Source organism: Sander vitreus, chromosome 14, assembly GCF_031162955.1.
Source record: "Sander vitreus isolate 19-12246 chromosome 14, sanVit1, whole genome shotgun sequence".
NCBI classification, from domain to species: Eukaryota; Metazoa; Chordata; class Actinopteri; order Perciformes; family Percidae; genus Sander; species Sander vitreus.
This window is the reverse complement of record NC_135868.1, coordinates 1,813,991-1,839,799: the sequence shown is the minus strand read 5'-3', so window position 1 is coordinate 1,839,799 and position 25,809 is coordinate 1,813,991. Positions and strand designations below refer to the sequence as shown.

The 25,809-nt window shown below is 42.1% G+C and overlaps 2 protein-coding genes across 3 annotated transcripts; both read left to right on the top strand.

Annotated features, from left to right (window-relative positions):
- Nucleotides 1-96: 96 nt before the first annotated feature.
- On the top strand, nucleotides 97-17,313 carry LOC144528562 (uncharacterized). 2 transcript variants are annotated; one of them, XM_078267231.1, is made up of 7 exons: nucleotides 97-349; nucleotides 4,684-6,251; nucleotides 10,753-10,854; nucleotides 11,890-11,967; nucleotides 13,338-13,480; nucleotides 14,232-14,338; nucleotides 15,438-17,313. In XM_078267231.1, the coding sequence occupies exons 1-3, from the start codon at nucleotides 157-159 to the stop codon at nucleotides 10,804-10,806; spliced, it is 1,815 nt and encodes a 604-aa protein (XP_078123357.1). In that variant the 5' UTR covers nucleotides 97-156; the 3' UTR covers nucleotides 10,807-10,854; nucleotides 11,890-11,967; nucleotides 13,338-13,480; nucleotides 14,232-14,338; nucleotides 15,438-17,313. The 2 variants fall into 2 exon arrangements, with proteins under 2 accessions (XP_078123357.1, XP_078123358.1); XM_078267232.1 differs by having other exon boundaries at nucleotides 14,168-14,338.
- Nucleotides 17,314-17,495: 182 nt separating this feature from the next.
- Nucleotides 17,496-25,809, top strand: LOC144528585 (uncharacterized). The gene is made up of 3 exons (XM_078267260.1): nucleotides 17,496-17,747; nucleotides 22,557-22,970; nucleotides 25,618-25,809. Exons 1-3 carry the CDS (start codon nucleotides 17,555-17,557, stop codon nucleotides 25,722-25,724), a joined length of 714 nt encoding a protein of 237 aa, XP_078123386.1. The 5' UTR covers nucleotides 17,496-17,554; the 3' UTR covers nucleotides 25,725-25,809.

The following is a 25,809-nucleotide window of genomic DNA, read 5'->3' as shown; positions in this document are numbered from 1 at the left end:
CTGAAATACTTCCGGACCTTTATTTTGAAGCTCAGCAACTGAGCTTCACCGGAAGCTGTAGTGTTTACTGCGGCTAACGTCACACTTTGAACAAGATGGCGTCTAGCAGAAAGGTGTGTTAGCAGAGTGTCTTAGTTGTGTAGAGAAAGAGGTAAAATGTGTAAAGTCCAGATGCTGAGAGCGTTGGTGGAGCAGCGACTAACTGCGGCTGCTGAAGAGATATTTGGGCTGTTTGAAAGAACGATAGCAGAGTACGAGGAGGAACTTTGTCGTTCAAAAGAGGAGAACGAGCGACAACGGGAGCTACTGGACGCTGTTTTCAGCCCTCAGCTTCGGTTACACAGAGCAGGTTTGGTCCCTTTACTTCTATAAACTCAGGATGTTTGTATCTGAATGTATTGTTTCGTTGATTAAACATTGTAAAGAACTGACAGGTAGATTTGGTATTATTAATATTAATGTTTGTCCTCCAGTCTGTTGGTCAGTTACCATCATGGCTAATTTCCAAACCTGAAGTTGATCTCTGCATGCTGAACAGCTTTTTATTGCTGCTTGTTACTGTTCTGCATGGTTGAACGGTGCGAGAAGATGGCTCGGGTCTGTGTTGCTTGGCTGTGTTTTGATGCTTGCATGGCTTCTTATACTGTTGATGTGTAACTGTGCTAATGTCTTGCTGCTTCCTGTAGCTCTGCATGGCTTACTGAGAAAGCTTATTTGTTGCTCTAGCTGTCTGTATGGTGTCTTGTTGACTTCTGTCTGTATATATAACCTGTACTAATGTCTTGCTGCTTCCTGTTGCTCTGGTCTAAAATCATCTGACCAAAGGACTACAGTTGGAAATTATCCGGCCGGCTAACACTGGCACATTTACAGAAATGTCAATTAATGTGTGTTGTCCTTTTTTATAAAATAAAGAATGAGGATAAGAACAGCGGGGGAAGGAATATTCAGATACTTTACTGCAGTAAAAGTACCAATACCACACTGTAAAAATACTCTGTTACAAGTAAAAGTCCTGAATTGAAAATGTTGCTTCAGTAAAAGTCTGTAAGTATCATCAGGAAAATGTAGTTAAAGTATTAAAAGTAAAGAACAATCCTCCATTTTAGAAAGTGTAAAGGATCCAAACAGAGCAAGAGAGCGCTGTGACTCCTCTTCTGAAGAGATTTTGGAGAGGGATGTTAGGTAGTTAAATACGCTGGTTGACTGACATGACACCATTGTATTCATATAATACTATCAATCCAGACTTAATATGATATTAAAAACGTATGCATGTTGCTTCCTCTAAATGTCAGGTTGTGGTCGACTAGCGGGGCTGCTTTGGTTGTTTGATGAATTGATCAACATTGATTGTGATTGGTGGTTGCTGTGCATGCTGAGCCTGCATGTCACACACTAGCAACAAACTGTGTATCAAAGAGCACTGAAATCAGTGTAAATGACGTTATATCAGTTTTCCTCTGCCGCCACGGTATCAGAAATGGGGCAGACGCACAACAGGGTTTCTGCTATGTACACCGCGCACCGCCGCTCCTTCAGCTGTTTATGAAAAGTCATAAAGTCGTATTTACACGACTCTGCAGAGCCGTCTGCTCTACTGAACTCAAGCGAACTGTCATTCACTCTCTCTCCCCTTTAGAGGTGAGCAACTGGAACAGTGACAGGACGTCATCACTCGCGAAGTCATGGCAACCAAATAAACAACAGGGCGAGTACTACTTGTCACTCAATCTTAGGCAAAGTGACAAACGGCGACGAAAGCCGCAACATAAAAGCCGCACTCACGCGGGTCCCGTGAAATATGACCGCTACAGTTTATTGGAAAATAGCGCTGTGGACACTGAAGTTGATGAATTAGGGAACGCTGCTGTGACGGTCCCTCTGCCTCTGACTCCCGCTACAGGAGAACGCTGTATTCCTCCGACACGCTGTAGTAACGTTTCTGTTTAAAACACTTTCCAGGTTAGTGGGGGTGCATACCGCTCAAAACCAACATGAAAAACGTAGTCATGTTCACTCAGCATTTTGTTTTGTTGCGGTGACGTTAAATCACCGGTTTCAGGTAACGGCACCCTACGGACTACGGTACAGTCTATTTGCAGATAAGCCTGTTGACAGCGACGTTATTGTTCATATTTTGGCATAATTTTTGTGACCGTAGTAGTGGTCATAGTGACTGAAAGTGAGATGCTAAAAACGCTGTTTTCAGGTAACGTTAACGTTTTGATTGCGTTTGGTTTTTATTCCAGTGCATTTTTTGTTAACAGAGACTGAGAGTCCATTTTATTTCTTGTTTTTGTTCATTTATTGTGGATATTCAAAATGTCTTCCAGTTCCAGTGTTAAATATTCTTTAGAAATAAAAGTGTATTGATCTTTGAAAAGGTGTACCTGCATTATTATGCCATTATCATTATATTAGATGAAAATGATCTCGGAACGACAATATTATCGTTTATCGCAATAATTTCTGGGACAATTTATCGTCCAGCAAAATTTGTTATCGTGACAGGCCTACTAACTATATTAACTCTGTATTGCTGTTCTGCCTTGTGGTGCCTAAAGTTAACCTTTAGTTAACCTTAGTCTTTCCACCAATCACTGCATTCTGCACCTGCAATAATGGCATCAATAGTGTCCTTGTCATTTCTCCACTTACTATTAAGCATGAACATAAGTATATTAAATTAGATTCAACCTAATCATTGCACATATTGTACTGACAACAAAGTTTGTTTAGCATCTAACCAGAAGTGTAAAAGAAGCAGTTTACCTTCGGAGCGAGTAGTAACTCTAGAGGCATAGTGGGAGAAACAAAGTGTCTCCCCTGTGCTTTCTGACCACGGTGGGAAATCTGGAGCAGGAGAAGTTAACCACGGCCGAGCAAGGTGCGTTGCTGCAATGTCCAGTTGTATTTTTCGAGAGGTGCACGTACGTCGCTCTGCCGTAGGCTTGGTAGCGTTGCATTTCCCCCGACTCTTCTTCTCCATAAACAACATGAAATCAAGGAGAGGGTTAACTTTTCCTGCTACAGATTTCCCACTGTGGTCTGAAGATAATCACCATCACTCTGTTTGTAAATTTGCAGTGCTGTCAGTAGCGAGAAAAACGAAAATAATCGGTGTTGCCTACACCGAGTTATCCTCCTGCTAGATCTCTCACCCATGCGGCTGAAATGGGGCAGGTTTTAAACGTGCTTTTAGCCTCTTAACATGTTCGAGATATCATTACAAGTGCCTAACCATGTGAAGTGATTCCACAGTGAATCTGACTGCAGTAGTTGTGGAAGAAATGCGTAAAAGTTGTGCTTATTCAGCCAGTGCACATACCTTTATGCTTAGTTCCGGTGAAGTCCACACAAGTCGACTGTCGAACTCATACAATCCAATATTCCAAAACATATTTTTCCAACAAAAAATGATCACAAATTGCCGTAGTTATGTCCATAGTAATGCCGGCAGTTGTCGCTCTTTTTTCTTTTCTTTTTCTTCAAGATGAGTGCTTAGGGACCGTCTACAAACTACAACACCGAAAAGAGATACAGCTTATGCTTATTTTTAAAAAGTAACTGCTGTAGTGCAACCAGCAGGAGACTAATTATAATTGAGGTACGTTTGAAGACACTACCTTATTTAATCCTTAAATTCATAAATATTTTTGTTGTATCTCTTTTCGGTGTTGTAGGCCTAGTTTGTAGACGGTCCCTAAGCACTCGTCTTACTGCCGTCTCAACGCCAGCTGCTCGTAGAGACCAATGTTATTTCTCCAGGTTAGAGGACGGCTCGTTTTAATGAAAATTAGTTTATAGCTCGTTGTTTACCTTACTACGGTAGGAAAGATGCATTGTTTGTGATTTAATAACGTTTCGCTATAGAGTAATTGATTCCGGAAGTTCGAATCTGTGAATATCTTTCTAACTTTACCGAAGTTACGAACATTACGTGAGAGAGATTACCGTGTTTTCAGCGAACTATTTGATGAGGACAACTTCACCGAAAAGAGCGACAAGGGCCGGCATTACTATGGACATAACCACGACAATTTGTGACCATCGTTTTTTGGTGGAAAAAATATGTTTTGGAATATTGGATTGTATGAGTTCGACAGTCGACTTGTGTGGACCAGAACACAGGAACTAAACAGAGCACTGGCTGAATTAGAAGAACTTTTATGCATTTCTTTCACAACTACTGCAGTCAGGTTCACTGTGTTCACTCAGAAGGAATCACTTCATATGGTTAGGCACTTGTAATGACATTTCGAACATGTTAAGAGGCTAAAAACACATTTAAAACCTGCCCCGTTTCAGCCGCCTGGGTGAGAAATTTAGCAGGAGGATAACTCGGTGTAGGCAACACCGATTATTTTTCTCACTACTGACAGCACTTGGCGACCAAAAACAACAGAGCTACGTGTTGAAATCGACCGGAATTCTCCTTTAAGTAAAAATACTGTTTCTCCAAAGTTCAGTTAAAAAAATCTTTAGAACAATATGCAAATGAATCGTTAGATTAATCGATGACAAAAATAATCGTTAGGGACAACCCCAAATGGTTCCATTTTGTTTGTAAAGAGTAGAGTAAATGTGTAAGTTTTCATATCTGACGATACAAACTACCTGTCATTATTATTGGTTTGAGTGGTGGTCAGTAATGTGTCTGTTTCATTCTGTTTCCTGCAGATGTTCAGCAGCTGTCAGTGGTAAAAGAAGAGGTTCCCCCTGAGCAGCAGGAATGTAGTTCCAGTGTGGACCAGCAGGAGCCAGAGCCCCCCCCACACATTAAAGAAGAACAGGAGGAACTATGGAGCTGTCAGGAGGGAGAGCAGCTTCAAGGACTGGGGGAGGCTGATATCACCAAGTTCACTCCTGTCCCTGTGAAGAGTGAAGATGATGAAGAGAAAGCTCAGTCCTCACAGCTTCATCAAAGACAAACTCAACACATGGAAACAGAAGCTGATGGAGAGGACTGTGGAGGACCAGAACCAGCCAGGATCTCACATCCACTTTTACAACCAGAGACTGAAGACCAGACTGGAGACTCTTCTGAACCTGAGACTGATGACAGTGCTGATTGGAAGGAGACCAGAGCACCTCAGTCAGCTTTAAACTCTCTGAAACATGATTCAAGATGTAAGACAACATTCAGCTGCTCTCAGTGTGGGAGGAGATTTGGCACCAGGAGACATCTGTATGATCATATGAAAATCCACCCAAGAGAGAAAAAATACAACTGCAGTGTTTGTAACAAGAATTTTTTCTGGCGTCAACAGGTCAGAAGACATAAATGCGTCAACCTTCAGTTGTCACAGCTTCATCAGAGTCAAACGGAGGAGAACAGAGAGGTAGAGCCTCCAGCCAGCAGAGCAATTCAACACATAGAAACAGAAGCTGATGGAGAGGACTGTGGAGGACCAGAACCAGCCAGGAACTCACATCCACTTTTACAACCAGAGACTAAAGACCAGACTGGAGACTCTTCTGAAACTGAGACTGATGACAGTGCTGATTGGAAGGAGACCAGAGAACCTCAGTCAGCTTTAAACTCTCTGAAACATGATTCAAGATGTAAGAAAACATTCAGCTGCCTCGAGTGTGGGAAAGTATTTGGCACCAAGGCACACCTGAAGACACACATGAGAACTCACACAGGAGAAAAGCCTTTCAGCTGCTCAGTGTGTCGGAAATCTTTTACACAGAGTGGAGATTTACAGAGACACAAAAGAATCCACACAGGAGAGAAAACTTTCAGCTGCTCGGAGTGTGGGAGAAGGTTTGTCCAAAGGGGACATCTGAAGAGACACGTGATAACTCATACAGGAGAAAAACCTTTCAGCTGCTCAGTTTGTGATCAAAGATTTGGATGCAAGACACATCTGAAGACTCACATGAGAATCCACACAGGAGAGAAACCTTTCAGCTGCTCAGTCTGTAAGAAATCTTTTAGACAGAGAGGAAATTTAAAATCTCACATGAAACAACACACAGGAGAGAAAACTTTCAGCTGCTCTGAGTGTGGGAGAAGATTTAGTCAAAAGTCAAATCTGAAGAGTCACATGAGAACTCACACAGGAGAGAAACCTTTCAGCTGCTCAGTCTGTAAGAAATCTTTTACACAGCGTAGCAATTTAAAATATCACATGAAACAACACACAGGAGAGGAACCGTCTACTTCCTGTGTTAGTGACATCAGAATGCAGCAGGAGTGGAGCTCCAGCGTGGACCAGGAGCAGCCAGAGAATATCAGCCAGGTGGGAACTCTCTGAACCATAGAAATAAAATGGATAGAAAGGCCATTTCCATTAAAATAAACGTAGCATAATGGTCAGAGTGGCAGCCATTTTTATGTGTACCATTGCCATTCAGTATAAGCCGACTTCCGGTGAGTCGCTGAGCTGAGGCTAAATGAGTCAAATTAACTTCATGCTTCATCCACACAAAGCACACTGCTATCGCCACGAGTAACAGCTTTATTCAGCTCGTTTTCTGTGAACGATGTGGCGAGTTGGTGATGTTAAGGCGGAGTAAGCAAGCTAACGTTAGCCCAATAACAAGATGTTCTCCGGCTGGCTGGTTCCGCCGTGCTGTCATGCTGCATCGGCAGTGTTGGGAAAGTTACTTCAAAATATAATATATTATTGATTACTAGTTACTGCCATTTGAGAGTAATTACTGATATTACAATATTACTGTCTCTGAATTGTAATGCTTTACACTACTTTTACGTTACTTTTAAACAACTCCTGAAAATAATGTCCGTGTCGCAAATGTAGCCGTCTCTGCAGTCATTTCAACCACCGAATCCAGCAACAGGAAATATCACTCGCAGACTTTGTTTTCCTCTGTGCCGAAATATTTCGCAGTGGCGGGTTAAATGCATTGTAACTCGCGTTACTGAGATTGTAACAGGTATAATATTACCGAAATTGTATTAGTAATGCGTTATATTACTGCGTTACAGCAAAAAGGAATAATTACTGTAATTGCATTACTTTTGTAACTGCCCCTCATCTTCTCTGCCAATGCCAAACAGCTTATTATCCCCCGCGAGTGTCTTTATAATCTATCTTTTCAATAAACTGTCTGTACACTTACAAAGTTCTCAATGCTTCGGTTAACATGTAGGGACCCTCATTATGCTACCGTTGAAGTTTGGTGATATTTTGAGCCTTTTTAGTGGTACAAAATAGCGATTTGTTTTTACTTTCCCTGTGCCCCGAATACTAGCGTTGTAAGCTAATCAGCGGTCTGTGCTAGCTTCTTTCAAGCTACAAACACATTCGATTAGCATGAAAACATGTCCTAAAGAGCGATCGAGTGGGTACACATCTGTTATTAACCCCTAGGTTCATTTTGCGCCGGAATTGTCCTTTAATTAAGTGTTAGTTAAGGTGCATATGTTCTCAACTTTACAATAAGGATACTAAAGAGCATTAATAACTGTTTAGTTGTGGTTTAGTGATGCTTATTCAGTATTATTATAAATTAATCGAGTGACCAGTTATGGTTAAGTAATGATTATATAGCATGGATAATAATTTATATAAGTTGGGCTTAAATTTAATCAATCAATACCGTAGTTAACATTAACAATATTTGTAAATGATAGACACTTTAGTTAGCTGTTATTTGTAGTTATTTTTAGTACATTAACTAATGTTAAAATATACACCTTATTTAAATGCTATTAATAATTAGTTAAGGCTTGTTACTGCATTAACTAACGGTGATGACACCTTAGTTAACTGTTATTAACAGTTAGTCAAGGCTTAATATTGCATTTACTAATGACTTAATAGACACCTTAATTAACTGTTAGTCAAGGCTTCTTACTTTACTTCTTCCCTCTTTAGCGTATAGCTTAGCATTGTAACCATACACAACACTGGCTTGGTTACATCAACCTCCCCAGCTCCACCCTTTCTAAATACGGTCACTTCTGGCTCCAAAATGCCAAGATGGCGACAGCCAAAATGCTAACTCTTGACTTCTAAACGGCAGTCCACACAACAACGGGTCACATTGCAGTGTTTCTTTGTACCATTGGGACATTTGGCCTGATGGTGGCAGTAATGGAAACATCAGGGTGTCACCACAATCATTTTTATGGAATTGGGCCCTACAGTAGTGGAAGTCTGTTATTGTTAAAACATGGATTGGCACACTGATGGTCCAATACATTGTTCCAAAGCAGGATATCCACATTAATTCATCAATTGTCAAATTTTAACTTCATGAAACATTAAAATGTTTCAGTTTAGGCAACAGAAAGAACTGTGAAAGCAGCATTTCCTGTTTTGGCCAAACTGTTGAACTGCTGTGTGGCTCGGTGTGAATAAATGCTATTTATACATTCGTTAAGAAGTTAAGAAAACACCAGACTAGAGTTACGTGTGTGTGTGTGTGTGTGCATGTGTGATGTGTGATTTCGTGATCACAGCACGACAACGGTAGGGAGTCACCCCGGAGAGTGGGGATCGCGTCCGGCGTGTTGCAGTTCCTTTCCGCGTTATTCTCTTCCTAACCACAACCGTCCCGTTGATGTCGGCATGTCCTGTGTGTTACGGTTCCTTTCCCAGTTTTTCTTCTCCTAACCGTCCCGTTGTTGTGGCGTTTAATGTCCCCGTTGTTGCGTGCCACAGAGACCGCGGATCGTGTCCCTGCGCCTGGGTATCGCGTCCCCGTGTGGCGGTCCGTCCCATTGTTGTCGCCGGCGTGTGGCGTTTAATTTCCCCGTTGTTGCGTCCCCCAGAGCAGCCCAGTGTCATGGCACTTTGTGAAATGGTAACGTTCGAAAATCGTGACCTGTACACGAAATAAACGAGAAAATCGTGACCTGTACATGAATCAATAAATCAAATTAACGTGACTATTTCACAAACTGGCGTGAGACCGGGTTGGCAGAGGTGACGTAGTTTGCTCCATCTTTTCCGCAGCTCTGTGTGTGTGTGTGTGTGTGTGTGTGTGTGTGTGTGTGTGTATGTGTGTGTGTGTGTGTCAGAGCTGAGCCCCGATATCTGTGAAATATGCAGAGAGGAATAAGGAGATTGCGCTTAAGTATGAGCTCTCAGGTACTGAGATTTGGCACGATTGATTTTACCTGAATTGAATTCAGTCATCCGTAAGGAACTGGGAGTAGAGCCGCTGCTCCTTCGCGTCGAAAGGAGCCAGTTGTGGTGGTTTGAGCATCTGGTAAGGATGCCCCCTGGGAGCTTCCCTAGGGAGGTGTGCCAGGCACGTCCAGCTGGGAGGAGGCCTCGGGGAAGACCCAGGACTAGGTGGAGGGATTATATCTCCAGCCTGGCCTGGGAACGCCTTGGGATCCCCCAATCGGAGCTGGTTAATGTGGCTCGGGAAAGGAAAGTTTGGGGTCCCCTGTTGGAGCTGCTGCCCCCCGCAATCTGACCCCGGATAAGCGGACAAAGATGGATGGATGGATTTTAGGTTTAGTGCATTAACAACACTTTAGCTAAATAGCTAAACAGCCATTAAACAGATGCATAAACACAGATGCATAAACTAATACTTATGGATGATTTGCAAAGATGGACTACGAGTGAGATAAGTGTTATTGTCCAAATCTGTAATCATTGTCCAAAATCTAAAAGGGTTTGGGGTCAAACTTAAAATGTTGACATGTAATGTAATCCGGTGTTTTAAAGACATGTTCAACATCAGCATTCTGTCTCTGGGGGTGTCAGTTGAGAAAATAACTTCAAGTTGTCGTGCTGCCACAAAAAAATGGCCGACTGTGTCTAAACACACTCATTATCTCTTCATCATCTTTTTTTCTGTGCTCCTCTGCACTGTTGTGCATCTACGAGCTGCTGTGTGTGTTACTAGCTGTGCATGTAGCACAGCTAATTCTTTATTCCATCCAGCTTAATGTCAGGTAATTATCAAAGACCCTGGTTGTGTGTCAGTAAGGAAGATGGTCTATCATCTCTTGTGTTTGTTTCTCTGAAAAAAATTTCGTAACAAAAACGGAACAAAAAAACTGTGTGGTCACATCACAGTTCCTCTGTCAGAGAGATGTGTAAATGCAGCTATGCACAGTCCTTGTGTGTGTATTTCCTCATTTTTACTAATCAGGAAGAAACATCTTTATTTTATTAGCTTTACTTAACTTTAATATACTTTGATAAGGTTTATCTGAAGGGTTTCATTATACTGATTCCCAAACAACTGAATGCCTAAATCTGAGTCAACTTTTTAAGTTAAGTGGGACTTTTCGTCTAACGGTAACAAATGCATTAGGGTGTGCATCCATCTTAGTGGTTTGTGCTGTGGCCACTTCCTGTGTTGAAGGAGTGACCAACTTAAAGACAGACAGTGTAACAGAAAATAGGTTCGGTTCAGTTTGTCAAGATGGCTGCAGATACTCTTGCTGCGCCACGTTTGAGCTTGAATGTAAGATATAACAGAAACGTTGAAGAGGAGAATCAGGTGGAGATCTTAGAGGATGAAGAACATCACGCTGATCTCGGGTCACAAAGAGCCAGTAAGTCTGAAATGATGATTGTTGTAAAGGGGAAGTTCATCTCAGTTTCTGTGAGGCTTTATTTAAACTAGATATTGAGTGTTAATTCACAATTAATGAATCCACCATTAGTTAACCATTCACTGTGAGTGTTTATCAGGTGCCTTGGTGATGGAATCTGGTGCCTCGTGAGTCAGTAAGAATAATGAGGCACAAGTTCAAACTTCAAATAAACAATAAAACATGTTCTCGATGTATTTTTGTCTCTGTAGGACCACGCAATCCTGCAGGAGGCAACAGAAGGTGCTTCAGAGCTACTTCAGTGACTCTGGGAGCATTTTATCTTCTGGTATTGGCTGGACTCTTCATTCGCTGTGAGTAATTATGTTTTTAATACAAACTGTCATATCTTAAAGGAGAAATATGAAAAACGTTTTCAGTGCTTGTGCAAATACGTTTGGGTATTTGGTGTGCGTACCAATCTCAACTGTGAAATAAGACAACCCAGACAGTTTTTTGTAGGCTGCATAGATCATAAAAAATGCGATTCAACAAGCTATTCACGTTTGACTTCCCTTCCTCTTTCTCATGCAGCCTCATTAGAAAATACCGTCCCCATCTAAGTATCTCCACCCACGGCTTAACCACTAACTATTTCTTTTCAGAAGCCAATGAAAATTGGCCAAATCCATTGGCCAGTCAGCCAATGGGAGGGGTGTTAAAGTGACAGGCGCTAAAACGGAGCTTGTTTTGATTATTTTTCACACTTGATACTGTCATGGTTGTGGTTTTCAGTTGTAGTTTTTCCTGTTTTATTTTTTCAATTAATTCCCTGTGTGTTACTGCTTCCCTGTTATTTGTTCTTGGTTATGTTTTACCCATGTTCTTTCTGTGTTCTTTGTTTTGTTTTCCTAGTTTCATCCTTGTGTATGTTTTCATGCTTCAGTTTCTTGTTTTACTCTGTAGTCTCTGTTTCTCCTGTGTCATGTCTTGTTTTACTTCCTGCCTTGTGTTTGTCGGTCCATCAGCCCTCTCACTCGTCACTTGTCCCTCGTTTCTACCCTCATTACCTTGTGTATTTAGTCTCTGTGTTTTCTTTGTCTGTTGTCCGATCGTTGTCGTTACGTGTGTCATTCCCTGTGTCATTTCCTGAGTCATTCCCTGCATTTCTTGCATTTCTTGCATCACACTGCAGACCCCTCACCCTCTTGTCGAGTCCAAGCAGCTCCCTGATTTTGCTGCTGAACCTGGACTTTTGCCATCCCCAGTCTCAAACTGAACTTTTACTGTCTCCTGGTATCCCAAGCTTCTGAGCCTCAGTGGTCCCCTGTTCCTGAACCCTAGCTTTGCCTCAGCAGTCCCTGGACTGGAGATTGGTCTGTTTCTTACTTTATTATGGTTGTTACCAGATATTCTAGTCATGTTGGAGAAAGACCAGCTGCAGACCAGATGCAGCAACTACAGCCAGATCCAGAGGAAAGTTTCTGGTAAGAAATGTTTCAAATCACCATAACACCCAGGATCAAACTTCACACTGTCTTTGACTAACTATCGCTGTTTATCTCAAGACATATCCGTTGAAAACAGTCAGTTACAGGATGAAGTAAAGCAGCTGAAGTGCTTAATTAAAGATGAGAAAGTTTAAAAACAGTAAACACCTGTATTATACACATTTACATCATAGAACTTGATTGTGTATTTACCGTTGATTAGAACGGTTTCATGCTGTTAAACTGTTTTGCTGATGATATGAATATTTCTGTTATGGAAATTGATTTATTTGAAACAGGGACAATGCACAAATAAACACTAAACTTGTAATACAAGAGAATATGTCTTGGGCCAGGTTATAGCAACAATTGCTAATTTCCACCTGTAGTCCCTGGGCAGGTATGACACTTGTAAAAATAACAACTTTAAAAAGAAATTTGAACAGGACTATAGATGACGTGGTGTCCATAGTAATTAAAAACAAGCAGTGTAGCAAAAACAGGGACGCCAGCAGCCCACTCACTCTCTCTCTCCCCCCCTCCCCAACACACACACTCAAACAGAAGCAGCAGCTTAGGCACATTAGAGTACAATCCACCTCATTCATACACGGATACACACACACAGACACACACACACGCTCACATATACAGTATCTTATAGATGTGTGCAGACTTGCTTACTCAACAACCAACTCTTTGTCAGGCATGAGAAAGTGTGGGAATTTGTACATAAGATATGTTCTGTGGGAAGGGCATTCCACTTCCTCATTGCCATACATGAGAAAGAGGAACTCCCAAATTGGGGTTTACGTTGTGGGATGCTACACTCCCCCCTTGTAATGCTTCGAGTAGTTTGCGCTGTTATTTCAGAGCAGAGTGTTACAAACCTTTTCAGAGGGGGAGCAGTAGCACTGTATATGATTGTATGTAGTAAAGACACATTTGAGTGTTTTATTAAATTATCAAAACTAAGTAGATCATATTTGACAAGTATATGACAGTGATGATAATGACGTGTTTTTATGTCATGGATCTTGAGGCAGTTTTTCTACAAAGATTCTGAGGGTTTTACATGCCTGAGACCAGGATGTAATGCAGTATAGAAGGTGGGGGGTGATCATTGCATTTAAGTATGTACTAGATGCTTCAGTGGTGAGAGAGTTTCTTATGTATCTAAAATGTATTCAGTGAAATTTCAGTTTGTGTTAGAGATGGCCACTTACAAATGAGATGGAAAACCTGAGTGAAACTTTAAAGTATTTACAGAGTAAACATCCTGACAGGGGAAACATGACGGAGGCAAGAAAGATCTTTAAATAGTGAAACTACAACTCTTATCAATCTGACATTTGTTTGACTTTAAGAGAAGTGGTGTCCTGACGGATGGAAGAGATCTGGATGCAGTTGTTACTTTAAATCTGAGAAGACGAAGTCTTGGATTGAAAGCAGAGAGTACTGTCAGCAGAGGGGAGCAGATCTGGTCGTCATAAACAACGAAGAGGAACAGGTGAGTGTGTTTGTTTCTGAATGAGAAATGTGAACTGTCTTATGAGCACTAACGGTGCAGTTCCTCATGCATTCTCTGTTTCTCTGCCGATTATAAATGTCTTTCTTCACTTTCCTCCGTTACTAATGTGTGTTTACTGTCGTGCTGTTGAGTCCAGTCCTTAGTGTGTGGTGGATGTTTGTTGAGGCTGAAAGTCAAAGTGAAAAAAACTAAAACTACAGTCTGTCAAGATGTTTTATTTTTATTTTATTTGTTTAACCTTTATTTATCCAGGTAAGTCGATTGAGAACAATTTGTCATTTGCACTGACGACCTGTCACATTCACACAGTTACACATTCATACCTGGAAGCTGCCCAGTACCACCACAGTCTGATCTGATCACATTCATACCTGGAAGCTGCCCAGTACAACCACAGTCTGATCTGATCACATTTATACTGGAAGCTGCCCAGTACCACCACAGTCTGATCTGCTGGCCACTGAGCAGCTCCACTGGAGCGGTTGGGGTTAAGGGCCTTGCTCAAGGGTCCCAAGCTCACTTCTCTAACCTCTAGGCCACCACTGCCCCCCCCCCCGTTTCTATTGAAACTACAGTATGGTTGGTTATTTCTGTATGATTAGTGTTTCTGATTCATGCATCATGGGGGGGATTTTTTTCTTGCAATACATTTTCTCTTTCCTTCAGATGTAGTCACAAGATGGCTTTACTACAACAGAAATGCTGAACTGTGAACACTGTCAACTTCTAGAAGTTTGTCACTGAGCTGGGTAAGGATGGAGAGTCCTGGATTGGTCTACTGGATGAACAGAGAAATGGAGAATGGAAATGGGTCGACGGATTACCGCTGACAGAAACGTGAGACATTTTAAAGGTTTTTATTTTCATCACAATTCCATCAAAGTCACTGTTGGTCACTAAAATAAGTGTTTTAAATAGAAGGATGCTGAGTTAAAGCTGTTTTTTTTCCAATTAGTGTTAGAGAGAGAGAGACAGAGAGAGAGCGAGACGGAGGGAGGGAGAGAGCGAGACGGAGAGAGAGAGAGACGGAGAGAGAGACGGGGAGAGAGAGAGAGAAAGAGATGGAGAGAGAGAGACAGAGAGAGAGCGAGACGGAGGGAGGGAGAGAGCGAGACGGAGAGAGAGAGAGACGGAGAAAGAGACGGGGAGAGAGAGAGAGAAAGAGATGGAGAGACAGAGACGGAGAGAGAGACAGAGACGGAGAGAGAGAGAGACGGAGAGAGAGAGAGAGACGGAGAGAGAGAGAGACGGAGAGAGAGAGACAGAGACGGAGAGAGAGACAGAGACGGAGAGAGAGAGAGAGACGGAGAGAGAGACGGAGAGAGAGAGAGACGGAGAGAGAGAGAGACAGACAGACAGACAGACAGACAGAGACGGAGAGAGGGAGAGAGAGAGAGACAGACAGACAGACAGACAGACAGAGAGAGAGAGAGAGACAGAGAGACAGAGAGAGAGAGAGAGAGAGAGAGAGACGGAGAGAAAGAGAGAGAGAGACCACCACACACTTCTAGTGAGTCATAAGTGATGATTGAGAGGATTACTTTTGTATGAGTCTATAAATAGTTTTTAGGGAAATGCTGAATAGTAGACCTTTTAAATAAACAGGAGCATCAGTCCCATGGATGACGTATGAAGATGAAGCTGGAGAGATGGGGAGCAGAGTCAGCTTTGAAACCGTTTTGTGTCAGTGGCCAACAGAGGAGCTGCAACAAAAAGTCTCCCTGTAAACATCATAAATGTATAGTGAAGTCTTAAACCATAAAGATTTCATATTTGTTAAACGTTCACAGACCTGAAAAGCTACTGTAGTTTAATGTGTGTGACTGAATCAAAATTCATATATATATATGTCATGTGAAATCAGTTTACTTTAAATGAATACCAAATCAGGAGTTTCAGCCCTGTTTAATAAAAGGACGTTTTATTTCTCTGACAGGTTCTGGGCATCAGGACTGCCTCACGGTGACGGTTACATTTACGCTGCAACATGCTGCGATCAACAAGGAAAATGGACACAAAGAAGAAAATATGAACCTAAGAAGTGGATCTGTGAGAAATAGATTCTCTGAACTCTGTGATGACAGAGGGGTGTGTAGTGTTGGGATCAGCTTTGTCAAATCAGACTAATTGACATTTTGCTCAGTAGTTTATTCTGTGTGTCTAAATAACCTGGATTACATCGATTTCGTCCCTCTGCCCTTCATAGTGCATAATCTGGTTAGAAGTCATGAGCACTTACTCTGTAGTCCTACAGGATTATAATAGTAAAAGCAAATAAAAACATGGAATTGCAGGTTGTCAGCTTTTAGAACATTTAAACCCCTCCCTACCACCATCTCTCCTCCCTAACTCATCCCTACAACCCATCAAATCAAATAATTATTCATGTCTAACGCTGTCAAATATAACAGGACTTCCTCCGGGAGGCCGGGGCTTCATGTCCCGCGTGTCACTGAAACGTACATTTTTTTAACCCCACCCACCATCTTTTCCTAACCCTAACTGTCCCGTTCTTGTCCCGCGTGTCAGTTAAATGTACGTCCCGACCCAGAGTGTCAAAAAGTGACGGCAACACTCCTGACCAAGCGTGAGACTTTTAGCGTCAGTAACAAACGCCAAAGACACCTGACCAAGCGTCTGTATTTGACGCGATGGGAGTGAGAATGTGTTGTTATATTATATTGCAGCGGACGCTGTCTGCGTGGCGTTTTGAAAAGTGTAACCACACGCCTTTATTTGCGTTAACGTGACTCGCTGCGACTTGAAGAAGCTGCAGAGGCGACGTAGTTTGCTCCGTCCGTACCGAGATTTGTCACGATTGATTTTACCTGAATTGGTACCTGGTAGTACCGGCCTAATCCGGTTGGTACTCTAAAAAGTACCGAGTTTTGGTACCCAACCCCACCCTAAACCCAACAATAACTGTAGGCGTTGCCGTGATGAGGATGTTTCTCAAATCTTAACCAAGGTCTCATTTACACTCGTCATTTCAAGCATCTCATATCTGGATTAAATCCAGATGCGACACTTTTGTTAACACCTTTTCACATACTGTATATGAGTCCAAGTCACAAATGTGATTGCAGCCAGTCAGTTTCCCCCGAGCTACATGCTAATCAGAGTCAGTACTACTCCATTCCAGAGGGTGGTGGTAATGCACCGGAAGCTGTAAATGCCAAAATAAGCCACAAGTAAAATAACTCATGCACTTTAGCTAAACAGCCATTAACGCACACAGATGCATAAACTACTGTAATACAGATGGAAGACTTGGAAAGATGGACTACGAGTGAGATAAGTGTTATTGTACAAATCTGTAATCATTGTCCACTCATGCAGAATAGATTCAAGATGGACAACAAGGCCACATTAACAATAACTGTAACAGTATACAGCACCAATACAAGATTAATACGTGAAGAATTCATGAAGGGAACATATTACACATTATTTACTAGTTGTCAGGGAGCTCAGAGGACTCAAAAGCGCGACTCAGTGGCAGAGGTAAAGAGGTAATGAAGTTTATTATTATTATTATTACAAAGTACAATCTCAGGCGAAGATATCAGAAACAGGAGGCAAAAGTACAAAGTTTTGGTACCCAACCCCACCCCAACTCTGGGAGGGTTTCATCTCCTGGTATTGGCTGGACAAACCCTGTGAGGAATTACAAAATGTGAAATCTTGAGTCCCTCTTTGTTTTTGTAATGTAATGTGTAAGGCTTAGATAATATAATAAAATGTACATTTATTATATTAAAACTTTTTTCAGAGCTCTGAAAATGTAATAAAGTATTTGTCTTTCTTCCAAAGTGTATTTTAATCATTAATCTTCTTTGTGTGTATGTCTGAGGAAGTCTTGAACACTTCAGGACTTTTATTTTGAAGCTAAGCAACTGAAATACTTCCGGACCTTTTATTTTGAAGCTCAGCAACTGATCTTCACCGGAAGCTGTAGTGTTTACTGCGGCTAACTTCACACTTTGAACAAGATGGCGCCTAGCAGAAAGGTGTGTTATCAGAGTCTCTTAGTTGTGTAGAGAAAGAGGTAAAATGTGTAAAGTCCAGATGCTGAGAGCGTTGGTGGAGCAGCGACTAACTGCGGCTGCTGAAGAGATATTTGGGCTGTTTGAAAGAACGATAGCAGAGTACGAGGAGGAACTTTGTCGTTCAAAAGAGGAGAACGAGCGACAACGGGAGCTACTGGACGCTGTTTTCAACCCTCAGCTTCGGTTACACAGAGCAGGTTTGGTCATTAAACCTTCAGTTGATCTTTCTCTCCTTCCTGTCATCTCTTCTCTCAGCAACCATATGACGATAGGACGGATGTTAATAAGCATTTGTTCACAAGATCTACTGTAATCTTCGCTCTTTAATAGGTCTTTGCCAAACTCCACCAGACTCCATGTAAATAATCAGTACTTTAGTCATCGTAAAACACACTGCATTCAAAGTGGACAGAAACACAATAAAACTATCAAAAGCCGTCTTGGTTCATCTTTCCACTGTTCCAACAATCACCACTCTGGTTTGGTTGAAATTAACCCTTAATTCACCCATTTTCATGTGGAAATATGCTGGCTCTATACACGCTAAAAGTACTAATTATTTACATGGAGTTTGGTGATGGTGATTTCGGGGCTGTTTTCTAGATAAACAAAGGTTCTTATTTAATAGGTATTCCCTTAGGACTGTATAGGTGATGGTTACATAGTAGTGATGTTCACCTTGGAACACAACAGCACAGTATTAGTATAGTAGTATACCACTGAGGCTTAGAGGTGTGTGCGTGCGCGTGCGTGTGTCTCGACAAGTCTGCCAAAAGCTTCCCTGACATAGTAGTTGACATTGTACTGAAACTTACAGTGGTCAAGTGGACAAAATAAGCAGCTGTAGTCCAGACCTCCACTTCAGTCCTTAGGACCCGCTTTAAAGTATAATCAAACTTAAAACCAAGCTCCATATATTGTCTCGTGAGCCACAGACGGTCCTGTAACAACTCCGTGACAAACAGCGTGCTCTGTATTGCAAAAAAAATACAAGGATCCTTTATGACAAATAGGCTACTATCTATGTTATGACATTGCAGAATAATAATCGAGAAAGTCGCATTATTAATTAGGATGCTTTTGGTCCTAAAGTGAAATATTCAAAAAAAGAACCTCCATTTGTGCATGTTTGATGCTTACCCGTGACGCGGCGGCCTCGGTCTTGTCTTGCTCCTCCAGCATGACATCCTCCTCCAGAATTTCTTCATACATAACCAGCAGTCTATACTTACTTTGGTCTTTTTCGTATAGCTTTGTTACTGTGATAAAAACCAAAAAAATATGCATGAAGTGGGATGATTAGCGAAGTCTACGAGCAGTAATCTGACTTTAGCTCGTTGGGCTACAATACTTTACATGTTAATATAAGTTATGTGTTGAGTTTACAAATGCATTATTTGAATATATGTAATTATTTCACTTTATTTTTAGTTTCTTACGACAAAGTGGTCAGCTCGTTTTACTTTATTTTTATTTTCTTGAGCAGTGAAACAGTTTTATGTTATGTCATGTTTGACTAATTTCAACCCCTTAATGGTTCATAGCTGGTTGAATACTATTCTGACATGTTGGGCTGTACTTAATACTGTGATATGCCATGTGTTAACAGTTGTGTTGTCCTTGTTCAAAGTTGACTCGTTTTCATCGTTTTTATATCAGAAATATGGGTTTCTTTGAACCAAAATACCCACAAATAACATGGATGTATGTTGTATGGAACCCATACAACGATCTTTGCATGTAAAATTAATGATTCCTTTTATTCAATGTTATAAACCTGTTTAAATGGTTTTAAAATGGTATCGTGACCAAACTTCAACATTAACCAGTCTGTGATTCACTCAACATCCTCTGATCTTAACTATTAGTCAAAATAATTCATAATTTCTGCTTTTTAACTCAAAAATGAGGTATGTCGTATAAATTAGGTTTATTGACCATGAATTTAAAAATAAAACGTTGGGACAAACGTTTAAAATAAGAGCCCAAAACGCTGGAAAAAGCACCAAGAATTCAAATTCACTTTGGACCTGGATGGACAACAAGTTCATGGTTGACGGGAAGACAACACAAGGGTTAAATAATGAAGTTATTATTTGCACGGTGACATCCACATAGTCTGGAAATATAAGTATGGAAAAGTATGGCATTTTGAAATGGAAAAGGTGTAGGAACCCTGTGACTAGCGCCGGCGAGATGCTGATGGGTTTTTGCCGGCGTTTTTTCCTTCTTACTTTTCAAAAAGTCTCGGTGCTGCTCAGGATGACGGCTCTTCAGATGCGTATTCATATTTGTAGCGTTGAACGACTGTTCTGCAAGTACTGCAAATAGCAGGTTTCTTTGTTTGTTTTACATATCTCGAAATACCTCCACACAGCCGACGTGTTGGAATGTTTAAGTTGCTGGCGCTCATGCTATGTTCACGGTCGTCAAGTGCGCATAGTAAACACGCCACCCTACCGGCAGAAATATTCCTATCTGCCATCCGTCTGGTGGATGTCCTCCAGAGGACAGTTCATGCTTTCGCGGCGAAAAAAAGTTTATTTCCCCCTCAAAAATAGGTAATTGAGCACTGTAGTGGTTATGATCATATCAGTAACTATGAAACTACATGGAAACGGGCAAAAATGATGCCTGTTTCTTGTACAGTAATATAATAATAATATAATACTTGTCGGGCCCGCTTTTTAGCTCAGTGGGAGCTCTCAGCATTAGTTGCAGCAGCTCCATATTGCTAGCACCAATTCGGCTCGTTTTTTTTGGCTATCGACAGTACTCGCATACGTATAGCGATCAAGATTAACGTAAAAAATTGCCCGGAGTTCTCCTTTAAGCTTTTATCGGCCGATACCGATGTCGTGCCGATATCATCGTGCATCCCTATATACATTTTGCTTCCTGTAAATGTCAGGTTGTGGTCGACTAGCGGGGCCTGCTTTGGTTGTTTGATAAATTGATCAACATTGAGGTGACGGCCCGTCTGCGGCTGCAGGACATGGAGTTCACTGCCAGTGTTTCAGTTTGACTGTTAGAAAGTGTTTTGACAATTAAAAGGTATTTATTTAGAAGCGGGCTGGCTGGTTAGTTGGCTAACGCTAGCTTGCTATTCCATCAAGCTTTCATGCTACATAAATAAGCCGGACAGAGTTGTCCCTCATCTGGCGATAGAAACCCTGCTTTCCCCGTTCTGCTGGCTCAGAGCTCCACAGCCTAAGTCCACAGGTACAATTAGTTTTGCACCAAATGTATCGCTGAAAGTGTTGCAAATGTCGAGGTGCGCAGATTCGCCACTTTGTGAAGCGAGAGAGAACATTTGTGAAGTTGCAGTGACAGATTCGAAAGGTTGTAATCACTGAATTGTGGTTGTAATGGAAAACGAACCAGAGTGAAAAAAAAGCATATGAGTGAATGTTGCAAGTTTGCAGCTGTCATTGTGTTCATGCAAATATCAATCTACACATTTGTGAATATTTTTTCTGTGACTTAACATTCAGAATACAGGTGTGTGAACATTTTCTACGAGTGAAAATTTCAACTTACAAGTTCAGATTTCATATTCTACAAGCTCTCATATTTTGCTCCATACCTTAATAGGACAGCACTAAATGGTTCCATTTTTGTAGCTGGTTTTAGCAAGCTGACCTTAACAAGCTATGCTACTTTGTATCAGTTTGTTAGACAAAATTCGTAAGTTTTCGTATCTGATGATACAAACTACCTCTCATTATTATTATTGGTTTGAGTTTAGTTTGAGTGGTGGTCAGTAGGGGTGGAACGGTGCATGTATTCGTATTGAAACGAAACGGTAAGGGCGTCTCGGTTCGGTACATGAATTTACACGGAGAATACACAGTATAAAAATAAATAAAACTTGCGTGCAAATTAATTAATGTAATGTGGAACTACTGTTAGATACGCGTTTCTTTAGGGACACCTAATCTGCAGCCCCCCGTTAGCTCTGAAGCTCCCGAGTTCCGCCTACATGTTGAGTCGGTCCAGTGAGTCCACACCATGGGCCACACGAGGCAAACTAGTCCCTTCCAAACCAAACACGGACGTAGCTATATCCTTTCTTGCCTCGACCACAAATGGCCTTCAGGCCCGTTTGCTCCGCTGTTTGCTCTGCTGTTTGCGCCGTTGTTAGCTGTTTGCGCCGTTGTTAGCTGTTTGCGCCGTTGTTAGCTGTTAGCTCCACCGTTAGCTGTTAGCGCCACTTTTAAGCTAATGCCAAAACTTGTCAACTGCTCTGTGTAACCGAAGCTGCTCTTTTAACATCCCTGCTGTGTGCATTCACATATGAGAGCAGCGCTTGTCTCCCATATCACACTACTAGCTGATTGTCTTATTTTGTTTACAAGTTCCAGATGGAGTCTGGAGATGATGTGGGGTAGCCTACTTACTGTTTACTGTTTACATCTTACTTTATACACTTCAGGCTGTTGCAGCTAGCTCAGGGGACAGACTGGATGACACTAGGTGGTACAGCCTGAGACAGCTAGCTCAGGGGACAGACTGGAGGACACTAGGTGGTACAGCCTGAGACAGCTAGCTCAGGGGACAGACTGGATGACACTAGGTGGTACAGCCTGAGACAGCTAGCTCAGGGGACAGACTGGATGACACTAGGTGGTACAGCCTGAGACAGCTAGCTCAGGGGACAGACTGGATGACACTAGGTGGTACAGCCTGAGACAGCTAGCTCAGGGGACAGACTGGATGACACTAGGTGGTACAGCCTGAGACAGCTAGCTCAGGGGACAGACTGGATGACACTAGGTGGTACAGCCTGAGACAGCTAGCTCAGGGGACAGACTGGATGACACTAGGTGGTACAGCCTGAGACATGCACAATAAAAAAAAATTGCCTTCTGCATTTTTGTTTTGCTTTTCCCACCATTGCACCGAACCGTGATGTCTGAACCGAGGTATGAACCGAACCGTGACTTCTGTGTACCGTTCCACCCCTAGTGGTCAGTAATGTGTTTGTTTCATTCTGTTTCCTGCAGATGTTCAGCAGCTGTCAGTGGTTAAAGAAGAGGTTCCCCCTGAGCAGCCCCCACACATTAAAGAGGAACAGGAGGACCTGTGGAGCAGTCAGGAGGGAGAGCAGCTTCAAGGGCTGGAGGAGGCTGATATCACCAAGTTCCCATTCACTCCTGTCCCTGTGAAGAGTGAAGATGATGAAGAGGAAGCTCAGTCCTCACAGCTTCATCAGAGACAAACTCAACACATGAAAACGGAAGCTGATGGAGAGGACTGTGGAGGACCAGAACCAGCCAGGAACTCACATCCACTTTTACAACCAGAGACTGAAGACCAGACTGGAGACTCTTCTGAACCTGAGACTGATGACAGGACTGATTGGAAGGAGACCAGAGAACCTCAGTCAGCTTTAAACTCTCTGAAACATGATTCAAGATGTAAGAAAACATTCAGCTGCTCTGAGTACTGACTAAACAGTTGAAATAGTTAGCTAAAAGTAATGTCTAAACAAGGGCTGTCAGCATTAACGCGTTAAACGCGATGCGATTAAGGGCCGAGCATAACGCGTTAATTTTTTTAAATCGCATTAATCGCATGCATTTACACTTCACTCGGCTTTGCGTCGTGCCTAACAGGCCACTATTTTGACCAATTGCCGCACCTTTACTTATCAAGCTGCCATACTTCCTCGTAACATATCCTGCTGCTGCAGGCATGATGGAGAAAGACAGCAGAAAACACAATTCTGAATGGCGCTTTTTACTTTCCAAAACTCCTGGACAGCTCATTAGAGAAGTCGAAAGCCACATGCACATTGTGTAAAGCCGAATTAAAATATCACTGAAACACGTCAAGCTTGAGCTACCACCTACGAGCTAATTAACGTGACTCAGGTTGATGCTAGCGGGCTCAGACATAGCACTATTTTGGTGAGTGCTACTTGCCAACCTGTTGCCAAACCAAATCCCAAAAAATTACTACAGCTCTTGCGAAATGGGTGGCAGCTAACTGCAGACCTGTCAGCATCGTAGAAGACTCACGTCTTAAAGACGTACTACGGTTGGCATGTTCTGACCCGTCTCATTGCCGTGGAGGGGGACAGCAGTTTCACGCATACACAGCCTGTACGACACGGAGAAAGCAGCCACACTGGAACTGCTGCAACGAACGCTGTCTCATTAACCGGTGATCACTGGACGTCAGTGAGTTATCAAAATGATTTACTGTTACTGCACACTATATTGACTCTAGTAAGGATAGGGGTTTTTTAGTTAGGGACTTGGAGGAATTGTGCAATAATGACAGATTCACACATTTTTCTTTTGTTTACAGTAAATAAATAATAAACAAATACAAATCTTAAAGTTAAGTTCATAAAGTAACTTTCTTTGCATTCATTTGATTCCCAGTCAAGATCCACTGGTAAGAATTGCTTTCCATTGTTAATATGTACTTAAAAACAGTTCTGAAATGCAAAATAATAGAATTTTAATCGTGATAAAACATGCGATTAATCGCGATTAAAATAAACTTATTGTTTGACAGCCCTAGTCCAAACAGTTGATATAGTTAGTTAAAAGTACTGACTAAACAGTTGAAATATTAGCTAAAAAGTACTGACTAATCAGTTGAATTAGTTAGCTAAAAGTAATGTCCAAACAGTTAACATATTAGCTAAAAGTAACATCTAAACAATTGAAATATTAGTTAAAAGTACTGACTAAACAGTTGAAATAGTTAGCTAAAAGTATTGTTTTAACAGTTGATATAGTTAAAAGTGTAAAATGATAACGAAGGAGGTCGTTTATCATTTAATCTTCTTTACATTCTTAACTACTGATGCAGGTAACAAGTGAACACTGACACACATTCCCGGTGCTACCGTAAATAACCCAGTATACTCGCAGGCACATTTTAACTACCGTACCTGACAAAAGCTACGTTCATTGGTGCCTAATTTGGATTTTTTGCTCAGATCCGATTTTTTTTTTTTTTTTGGCTGTTCACATTACCTTTCACATTACCACATGTGGCCTATATCAGATTCCAGTGTGAACTGTTTGCGGTTTGGAACTGACCCGCATGCGCAAAAGAACAATAACAATGACATCAGACGCAGCACGCTGTTAGGGAGGTTATGGAGGAAGTAAGCATTTTCGCTTTTATTTCAAAATGTTTGTGTAATGGCATCCGTAACATTAATGAGCCGGTGCTGAGGAGGAGAAGAATGAAGAGAGAGAGACAAATTGGCATTCCCGACGGTGCGGCCGAGACGGGCCCGGTGGTGAGCCAGACCCCGAGGGACCGGGATCCCACCTCAGCCGGCACGCGCCAACCCTCACTTTCATTTCGCCACGGGGCGGCCCTCTGACTCGCGCGCTCCTTGGTCCGTGTTTCAAGACGGGTTGAGTGGGTTGCCGACATCGCCACAGACCCCTGATGCCTTTTACGTGAGCCGATCCCTGCCCTGGAGACACGATGCTGTTGGGGTGCACTGAGGACAGTCCGCCCCGGTTGACAGCCGCCCCAGTAGCAGGGGGCCCCGCCCCTCCCTGCGAGGAGAGAGGGTGCAGCGAGGGTAATTGATTGATTGATTGATTATTTGCCTTGATTGTTCACACTGCAGCCACATTGAAAAAAATCAGACCTGGGTCTGATTCAGGACCACATATGGAAGTGGCCTGAATCTGATTTGAAAAAATCAGATCTGGGATTTGGGCCACTTTTGTCTGAAGTCTTAACGTAGCCAAAAAGTATTGTCTAAACAATTGAAATAGTAGCTAAAGGTACTGACTAAACAATAAGTAGTTAGCTAAAAGTACTGACCAAACAGTCTGTACGCCATTCTGTTTCCTGTGTTTCCACTTTCCTTTTCTATGAAGCAGAAAAAAAGTTGTTGCGTGACGTGTTTGAGCTAATTTGCCTGACTTAACAACTCACGTCCTGAGATGTTGCTTTTGCACATATGCACATTGCAATGTTGATGCTAAAGTGATTTATCATGCAGCCCTAGAACACACACTGTCACACCCCTAGTTAGCATGACATCCCAGTTTTCCTCAATGTGTTTCCTGTTTCCTGCAGATGTGGAGCAGCTGTTGGTAGTTAAAGAAGAGGTTCCCCCTGAGCAGCAGGAGTGCAGCTCCAGTGTGGACCAGGAGGAGCCAGAGCCCCCCCCCCCCACACATTAAAGAGGAACAGGAGGAACTGTGGAGCAGTCAGGAGGGAGAGCAGCTTCAAGGGCTGGAGGAGGCTGATATCACCAAGTTCCAAGTC